General features: G+C 39.0%; 1 protein-coding gene across 7 annotated transcripts in view; it reads right to left on the bottom strand.

The window, feature by feature from the left end:
- Positions 1-529: 529 nt before the first annotated feature.
- Positions 530-10,228, bottom strand: part of TEAD1 (TEA domain transcription factor 1) — a 163,497-nt gene continuing 153,798 nt past the window's right edge. For all 7 annotated transcript variants that reach the window (XM_075755206.1, XM_075755207.1, XM_075755208.1 and 4 more), the window contains 3 exons: positions 9,088-9,228; positions 7,383-7,535; positions 530-6,382 (listed from right to left, as the gene is read on the bottom strand). In XM_075755206.1, the coding sequence (XP_075611321.1) occupies positions 6,269-6,382; positions 7,383-7,535; positions 9,088-9,228 (408 nt within the window). In that variant the 3' untranslated portion in view covers positions 530-6,268. The remainder of the gene's footprint in view (positions 6,383-7,382; positions 7,536-9,087; positions 9,229-10,228) is intronic.

Here is a 10,228-nt window from a genome sequence, read left to right as displayed (position 1 = left end):
AAAAACTAGAGATCAGTCTCTTGAAAAACATCACATTTTTAGGACCTCAGTTCCCACAGAGCTCAGTGACCTTCTGGAAGAAACACCTCAACCTCAGATAACTACTGTGTTCCTCAGTCAGTTCTCATTGCCAAGTTAGTGATGTATTTGATGTAATTTATTACATAAGATTTTGAATAGGTCATTCCTGCTTCTGGAATACAGGGGGACAGGGCTTTTCCTTTTAAAAAAGTATGGTTTAAATGATGTTTCACAAAAATCCACCACGGTTCCTTTAGGAAGACACACAGCTAGAGGTAGTCACCTTTCTTGCTGATAAAATGCCAGAACATATATTTGTTGAACGTGGCTTCCAGATGTGCCAGCCTTGAGTGCCATCCCTACAGGTTTTTGTAAATCCTGCTGGATCTCCATTGCACCTTTAGGGAGGTACACAGATATTACTGCAGATCTGGCCTTGTGCTACTTTGGAAAATGCTTTTGAAAGTTGCACCCAACATTAAAAAGAGATTGATGTAAGAGATTAAGATAAATGCACAAAACACTTTCATTTTCTTTATTTTCAATCGATACTGTATGAATACAAAGTTTCTAGAAAGCTACAAAAATTCTACCACTTTATCAAGAAGGCATCAAAATGTGTCACTTTGCAAAGACATGAAAACACCTGCAGTAACCGACACAAAAATAGCATTTTTAGAGTGATGAAATAATTGCACTTAACTGTCATGGATATTAAAGTTATCACACATATGTACCGCGAAAGCTAGAATACATTTTTTTTTTTACAAAGCACTTTATAAAAAAATTCTCTGCACACAAAACCTATAATTTTCATATTACTATCATACTAAAGATAAATTCACTTTAAAGCCAACACTTAAAACATTTTAAACAAAAAAAGGTACCAGTACCTACACACAGACAATAACAAATACAAGAATACTGTACTGCCAAGAGGTTTGACTGAAACTCCTTTTGAAAGCTTCTGCAAATATGTTAAGAAAACATTGGAGAACATTCACTTTTTTCAAAGAGCCTTCCCTCCCTGTCTAACCTAGAGGTACTTTATCATCAAAAGGCAAGTTCTACATCAAAAGTTACCAGCAGCAGTACAATATTAAAGTAACCACTGACCATATATGAATATGCTTAAGTCACAAACCCATTTTATACACATTACACAAATAAACATAAAGTGAGAATTCCATTAAGTCATTTACAAATGTGAACAAATGCACATGGCAAAAAAACCCCAAAACAAAACCCCAACCTGTTTTACATAAAATGTACTGAAGAATTAAAGGCTATTCAGGTTTTCAATGTTATAAAATTCTTTTGTCTTTTTCTTTTTTTTCAGGCACATATTGTATTTTTTGTCTGCAGTCATGAGCCTGAATCAGAGGCCCAGAAAACAAAACAAAACAAAAACAAAAACACATATTCTGTAAGGAGGTAACAGGGATCCATCTCCTTTTAGTCAACTGAGTGCATTTAAGATTTAATTTACACACTAAAACTAATACATGATCTCAGCAAGAATGACCTGAAAAGTTAAAAGATTAAGATGTCCAAAGTGTTTCTTGTACTTTGACAATCTTTTTTAGGGGGGCTAAACATCTCGTCATGTAAGATAAGAGGAGGAAAAGAGATCATCCTGAGAAAAGTACGAAACTGGACTCTATTACTCACATCTGCTGTGTGACTGGGTATGTGTATCAGTACGGGTTAAGGAAAGGGTAGACAAAAGGTTTCTCATATGAGTGATTGAGTGACCCAGGAAAACTGTGAGGGGAACTGCTTCAGGAAGCGAGTATGCCCTGGGACTTGCAGTGGAAAAAATAAATAGATACGGATTAGTACGTCAAATGTTGTATCTGCCTTGAATGGCCAGTTACTTACATTCAACATTAATGTACACCCTTCATTATTTCCAATAGCCTATACCGTGGAGGTTTTAACGGAAGGAGCTACTGCCAAACTTAATGAGCTGTAGCTGCGGTAGAAAGGGAAAGTGAGAAACAGGCATTATGTCTGCAATTCCTTCAAAATAGTGGTGCAGTACCTACATAAAATCATTTTGGAATTCAAGTAAGTAAAACTACATTTGTTAGTAGTAATTTTTAACAGCCCCAAATGGTACCATTATGCTTATTTAAATATTTTAATGAGACAGAAGTGTAATCTGTCACAAATATTGACTAGTACAGCTGAAATGTTTGGTAATAACTGAAAATATATGCTCTACTTGTGGGGCGAAAGTGTCTTTGCCCTACCTCAGTCTCATTGAGTTCAACAGGATTACTTGTCTTATAGAGGTAAGTGAGATTTAGACCTTGAAGGAATAACAAAAATAATATTTTAGAGACAAGGAACTTGAATTATCACAATATTTACCACACAGTGTCACAATATTTCTATATATAAAAAGTTAATCTTAGTTTTCATCAAATACTTTAAAAATCAAGTTAAAATTGTATTCACAACTATATAATCCCTCTGACAGCTTTTGGTTTTGCTCATATTTGTTCTTTCTAACATAGTTTTCTTAAAATCTTGCTCCTCGTCCCATCAATTTTAGTTGTAGTGTACAGTATGGCCCCCGTTCACAGAAGGTATCAAATACAGACATGTTATTAAGAGGAGCTTTTTTTTTTTTCCAAGACATCATCTGGGAGAAAAACAAAACAAAACAACCCTGTGTTTTGAATCGTGCTAGCCAGAGTTTCTCTAACAGCACCTTCATCCACAATGCTCACATTCAACATTTCAATGCTTAAACCCACGCAATTGCATTTACCCTAGCTATTGTCTGTTCTCCATTTTCATCTTGGTTTATGCATCTGACTTTCAGCATGCACAACTTTGTAAACAAAATCTTCTGTCTAAACAAAAAAAATCTTCACAGATACCAAAATATTATCAGAGGAGAACAATAAAGTCACATTTGTCCACTGTCTGAAATTCTGCAGTATATGGATCTCTCATTATGCAGATGCATGACTGGATGAAGAGAATATCAGTATGAATAATTTTCATTTTTATATCACAGACAAATCAGTTGCTGGTTTGCAATGCTGTCAGAAATGGCAAACAGTAGATTACTCTTCAGCAGGCTGATCATTAGCAAAAGTACTTTGCTCTAAATGGTGCTCTTTTGTGAATAGAGGCCTGTAGATTCAACTTATTCCAATAAACCAAAGGCATTATGGTGATAACTAAATATTTTTGGTCTCTCTACAAATTGTCATTATTATGGCAGCACTTTTCTAAGCTGGAATTTCAAACCAAAGGCACTTTCATGCTAGAGTGCAGAAGAGTCACAATTAATTATTTGGTCATGAAATTTAAAAAGGCAGCATTTATTAATACAATTCACTTTTCATGGAGAACTAAGAATCTGTAACCTTTCCTTTTGGTATAGACATTTAACTGCGTAGTAATGGGACTGACTTGTACAGAAGGTTGGTTTAGACCAGGCAGTCAAAGAGCGTTACTGTGGGAAAAAATACAGATATTTTTTAAAAAATGGAACCAATTAATAAAACAATATATAAAATTTATGTTAAGAGGCTAAAGGTACTTCTAATATAATGCTAAGGCACTGCATATTGTAATGCTTTGGCAGCTCTCAATTAAAAGGTTCCTACAAAAAAGTAACAGTAACAAGATAAGTACTTCCAGCTTACAAAAGAGCTCACAGTTTACAGGCAGCCTGTTGGACTACACACCCCACACCGAACAGTTGAAGGATTAAGGCTTTTAAGAATTAACATATACAGGGTATGGATCATTTACAGAAGTGTAAAGAAAAGACGATGGAAGTAGTTTCCCTAATATTACATATGTGAACACCAATAAACATTGTGACTTTTTATACCCTATAGTTATGGCATATGTAGTGTGCCAGATTCTATTAAAAAAACTGTACCTGGTTTTGCGAATTGACTTACATGCTTTATATGCCTCAAAGAGTTTGCTTGTTATTAAAAAAAAATAAAATCACCAAAACCACAATTCAAACCCTAAATAAAAGACAACTTTAGAACAAAATAAAACAAAAGAAGTAGTTTTTGACTTGTAACACCAAGTGCTTAGAATAAAGGGCTACCGTTAGGCTGTTACAATGCAGTGCTTTTCCTGATGTGATTGTTAGTGTTAAAAATGAGTGTTAAAAGAGACCTTACCATGGACATATTTCTCTGTTCAGTTCATGGAACATAAACTGAAAGATCACCAGCCCTAATATCCACAAGCAGGTAACAGCTAGACATCACAGCAATCATCTACCTAGAAGAATTCAATGAGAGGCAGGCTAAGGATTGTAAGCAGTCTCCTTCCCCCTCAGTGATATTTGTATCATCCTCTAACCCGAGTCCTGACCAGCATTAAGGATCAACCTGGTCTGATGCAGGCACGCAGCAACCCGCTACCCTGTCTAGGCTATATTCTAGTCTAGCTAATTCAACAGCGGGCAGTTCTAACAGAAGGTACTATGCAGACATACAGTATCCAAAAATTAGGACTGGCTTTTTTTAAAGACTACAGCACTGTGCCTGGGAGTAAATTTTAGACTTAAATTGTGCCTGGGCACACATCAGTAAAGGGCAGGGAGGATGGACCTGCTAAATGTTAACTTCTCTGATTCAGGACTGCAGAAGACCTTTCCAAGAACGCTCTTTGCCGAGACCTCATGACTGATCTTTAAGGTGGCTTGTGCTTGGCTGGGCAGTCCTCAGCCTTTCCAACAAATGTTTTGCGTGAGAGCCTGCTGCTGGCCCAGCACTTGCGGAAACAACTGCTGCTGCTTGGGCAACTGTGGGGCAGCGCTGTTTGTGCAGCAGAAGAAACTGAGCAACACTCTCTGGTGCAGCCAGGAGGAACGAGACTACTTCTCTCACCTGTGCGTATCTCAGACTATCACTCACACCCGCAGCCATGGTTTGAAACCTTACAGTATTAAAATATCTCCAGCTGTACTTCACTTCTGGAGTCTTCCCTGAATAGATCAGAAGGATGAACGCAAAAGGACGTCAGACCCCACGTGGTATGTACGTGTTTGTTTCGTATAAGGTCTTCGCCAGTTGGAACTGGAGAGACAACTGGGAGAGGTGTAAGAGCACCGTGATAAAGAGGAAAAGGAGGGGGGAAAAAAAAAAATATCCCCTTTCCCATCATCTTTGCCTGATGTTGGTTGTGATTTTTCTAGCGCCTTATAGATATTAAAGCTGTTGATCCTTTCAGAGGTGTACGTATTCTTTTAAACACATTAGTGTTTTGCTTTCAGTTTATGAATTACTCAATGCTGTCGCAATGTCAGTTGTTTCCATTCATCTGTTAATTTCAGAGTTGCAAGTTTTTCACTCAACTTATTAGAAAACATAGTTGTCCATATAAAATATAACTGCACACACAAGACTACATATAATCCGAGTCTAAATCTTCAGTATTTACCTACTTATTGCAAAATGAGCCATCTTTTTCATTAAATAATCAAATTTTCATATTAGTACAATACAACTTTATACTCTTTTAAAATACACTAGATATGTTAGGGGTAAGGGATGATGTTTTCTTTCTCTGCAATACCTGTTTGAAAGTTTAATGGATTAGAAGATTAGTTTTAGCGCTGAGAAAAAAATACAAAATTTGCCTAATTTTAGGACCTGTTTGTTTCTATCAGGCATTTCTTAAGGCTATATTTTTCATTTGGTTTCAAACAGAAAAACGTTTCATTTTAAAAAATAATTTAGTGAATTACATTCGTCCATATCTTCCACCCTAATTAGTTACAAAGATAATTCTATAAAGATTATTAACTTTGTGTACTCATTTACAGTTATAGCTAAAGATTCATTTCAATTTCACTTGCATCGTAAAACAAGTATTTCATGTTGGAAAAAAACCCAAAATAAATTTTTATAAATGCTGTCAGTTTTTCCCCATGGCAAATGCTCTGTCATACATTTTTCTATCAGAATTAAAAATAGGCCTCCACAGACAGAGGCGTTAGGTTCTTAAATACAGTCTTCCCAAAGAACTGTGGTTTACAAATTTGAAGAACACTTAGTTTTAGAAATAATTTTTACAACTGTACCAGAATTTCACAGCTACAATTATATATGAACACATTAAAAATGACTTCACTAGAACAGGATTTAGAAAAATGTGGGTGAAAGTTGGGCCAGAGGCACTGCCACTTAGTGTTGAGGTTTACAGTCTGTGTTTTGATAAAGAAGTGAAATGAAGTGTATATATAAATAACTGCTCAGTCCTTTACAAGCCTGTAGATATGATGCTGTGCTCCATGTTCGCTGTTCGACACTTCAAATACACAAGCCATGCAGAGCAGGGTTTCTTGTGTATCCCTGTTTGTTACAACCTGTTCGGGGGAAGGAAGAGGTCGACAGTGTATTACAAACTTGGAAACACCAGGGCCAAAACAAGAAATGGCTGGCTTAATGTAGACAGTCTTTAGTGTGCCGATTTAAATGTGTGTCCTCTCGCTCTATCTTTGGCAAGTTAAACTGACCTCCATGGCAGTGCCCGTGCACTGTGCTCTGGGGCTAAGCAGTGTGGCTGTAGCGCCCAGCGGAGGACACAGATTCATCCCACCATGGCCACTTGACTATGAGCCAGAATCATGTGCTCTCAGCTCAGCCTTCCTCAAACTGTGCCCTGCTTCAGCAAAGGGCCCCAAGCGCACCCCCATCTCTTGTGCTCGCTTGCCAGAAGGCAGCTGAGGGTGTGCGTGTGGCTCTGTGCTCACCACCCTCCCTCTTGCCCATGCCACCAGCCCTTGGTCCTGCCTGAATCCTGCGGTAGCAGCAGCAGCGCATGGGTCCGTGCTTGGCTGAGGCGCCACCCCAAAGCCACAGAGAAAGCAAGCTGGGCAACGGGGTGAAACTGGCCTAAGGGCCACTATGGGGACCATTCTTCATGCTTTAGAGCACCTGTTGGGTGTACCCATTACTGCATGCTTTCCCAGCCCAAGAACTAATTAACACCACTGACATCCGCAGTATTGTAACTGGCATCTCAGTAAGAACACATTGGGTGAACGGGATGGTTCAAAGTTACTGCCTCAGGCTCGCTACAAACACCACATAGAGGCTTGCATGAAAAAAACCCGAAAGCAGTAAGCTGAATTTTTGGAAAGTAACAAAGATGTTTGTTCATGTTCTCAGCCAGCTTAGCCTTTTCATCCTTAGTGTCTGTAGTGCACAATGCCAAGAGTATTACTCTGAAGTCAATGGGATGATTTGTTTAGTAAGCAACATGACTAAGGGATTCGGAAACTGGTTCTAAATATTACAAGTTAAGCAAGCCATACAAAGCCTGAGAGTATTTTAGAAATGGAAAAATAAAAAGTGAGTCCATACCAATAAAATCGTAAAATTTTCCAACACGCTGTTCATCATGTATTTCTCTGGTAAATGCTTCAGCTTGTGTATGAAGTTGATCATATATTCACACATTGGAGAGCGATTTATTCTGTACACAAATCGGCCATTCTCAAACCTTGCATATTCAGTCTAAAAAAAACCCAAAAACTCATTTAGAATAAGATAATTCAGAAATAACAAAAAGGGAACACTAATTCTGCTTTTTTCTTTCTTCGCATAGACAGAAAAAAAAAAAGAGAAAGTGGCTCTGGCACACACACACAGCCCCCCCACTTGGTAACTCCCTGCCCAAGCTATGCAGTGCCTTGCTAAAAATTCAAGGGCCCTTAATTATTAAAAGTTATAATATCCCTACTTGTTCTCTAACCTGTGAATTAAAACACTGAACAGATGAGCATTATACAAAAGTAAGCTCAAGTCAAATAAAAATGAATTAAGCAAAAAACTTTGTGGTAAGATGATTTTACAGTAGTCTGCAAAGGGAACAGCAAAAATAAGCGTATGTATTTATGCATAAATATACGCATATAAACATAGCTATATTATTGCATGATTTAATAGGCAATTTATGAATTACAGAAAGATGCAAGTCTACAGTCGGAAGAAAACCAGACTGATTTAGATCGCCGGGGCTCACAAGGGGCTGTGACTCTTGGACTCCTGCTGCCCAGCTGCCAATTGCTCAGATGAGCTACTCAGTGGCTTGTGAGGTTTTTTTCTTTGGGTTTTTCTAAGCTTAGAATAATGGAAATGATGCAAAACTTGTTTATGGTCACCAAGCACAGAGAACATATTTAGTATAAGGACATGAATAGTGACCAGGACATCTATAAAGGCTCAACCTGCAGCTCTAGGCTAAAATTCCTGTACAAAAACTATACTGCAGATAACAGATGTGGGGCTTAGTATGCAGAAGAAGTTAAATAGCTGCAGTACCACTGTATAATAAACCAATTAGCCACCTGACCATGCTGTACAGTTCTATGCTTGGAAAAAAAAAAAAAAGGTTAAAAGTAAATAAAGGGCCTCACATGTTCAGAAAAATCTTTCATTTTGTATTCAAAAGCTGCTGGTGACTGGGGAAAGCATGCCTTTCTGTGCATAAAGTAAGATAAAAGAAGCATGGCTATAGGTGAAACATAGCACACCATCCATGGCTTTAAAATCTTTAAAAAAAAAATCTAGATAACAGAGGGTAGCTTGTCACTGTAGTATGGCTCCAAAGAGGCTGTGTGGCTGGCTAACTGTTTGGAAATGGGAACAAAAGCGGTTTTTGCTTCAGCTCTTTCCTGCCAGGTGATGGAGGAGGTGGTGCTGGTGTCAGCTGCAGGTTCCCCACCCAAGGGTGCCACAGGCAGGGTGGAGGATGGTCTCCAGAACAACAGGTAACTAGGATTTTACTTAACTGTAGTGTGACCGTTCACAGAGTGATTTAAAATGAACCCAAACACTGCTGGGAAAGGAAAAAAAGGAAGGAAGGAAGGAAGGAAGGAAGGAAGGAAGGAAGGAAGGAAGGAAGGAAGGAAGGAAGGAAGGAAGGAAGGAAGGAAGGAAGGAAGGAAGGGAGGAAGGAAGGAAGGAAAAGACAGGTAAGAGCAAAGTAAAGACAAGCAAGAGAAAACTCTAATTAAAGTGAAAGGGAACCAGAGAATCACCCCACACATCCCATCACAACACTCACCTCTACTTTTTCTACTACTTGCTTTCCAAATGAGCAGACTTTGGTGGAACAGGTGATTGTCATGTTTTCTGAGCTCTCGTACTGACTAGTGACTCCATAAAACGCTCCCGTGTCATCTTGAATGTTGCAGTTTAAGTCAGCCTGTTGGGAAAAAGTAATAGATGTTGAAGATTTTATTTTTCATTTGACAATATGTCAGTAGCATAAGCTGTAATTAGCTCACTGTTCTTTTCAGAAATAAGGGAGAGAGGAGGGAGTTTTACAGTGACAACAGTTACAGTCTGTCAGGAAAGTACCTGCCTAATTGTTGCAGTAAAAACCTTAGGGAAGTGGCAATTTTTCCAAACTTTAAACAACAAAGACAACCCTATTTCTCTGGGCTACAGGTGACGTGCTTGTCTGGCAGATAGCTGATGAAGTCCCTGGAGCAAAGGGAATGATCCCCTGGGAGGAGGCTGGCTCCAGCACTGACTTCTCTGGAGGGAACCTGCCCTGCGGCCTCCAACTCGACTGAGCCATCCTGCTCCTGAGGGGCCAGCGTACACTTTCTCCTCTTCCTTTTTTCCTTTCTTAAAGCAACAAAATCCTCACAGCAAAGGGAGACAGCTGCGCAACATGGGAATCGATCTCTGATAAGGCTCTGTCAAGCCATATCGCCCTGATTCAGCAAAATACTTGACTTCACAGAGCTGTATGACGCAACTCAGGCTTCATATGAGCTGTGTGGTACCGCACCAATAAAACATTACTGAAAGTATTTGATTTCTTTCAGTATTTCTCTGCAGCCTCAGTAACTGCCCAGCCACCTTTGATATCTAGCAACAGAGACTGAGACTTGCAGGATCAAATGTGGAACAGTGCTACCTTTAATTATTTATATCCAAATCCATGTCCTGTGCACAGCATGATTAATTTGGTGACAAAGCAACAGCACAGGTCACATGCTGAATCCGGCCTCCCCAGCAGCACCGAAGCTGTTCTGCCACTGTGCTCTTTGTCATCACGAATCCATTTTCAAAAGCCCTCAACTTAAAAGAGCACTAATATGGACACAGGCAGAGCCTAGGGATAGCCGCAGCTGGATTTGTTGATTCAGGCATTAGCTCTGCTGACATCTTTGGTGCCCAAGGAGAGAGTGGGC

Source organism: Balearica regulorum, chromosome 5 (assembly GCF_011004875.1).
Source record: "Balearica regulorum gibbericeps isolate bBalReg1 chromosome 5, bBalReg1.pri, whole genome shotgun sequence".
NCBI lineage: Eukaryota > Metazoa > Chordata > Aves > Gruiformes > Gruidae > Balearica > Balearica regulorum.
The sequence above is the reverse complement of the archived record's forward strand: the minus strand, read 5'-3'. Positions and strand labels throughout refer to the sequence as shown.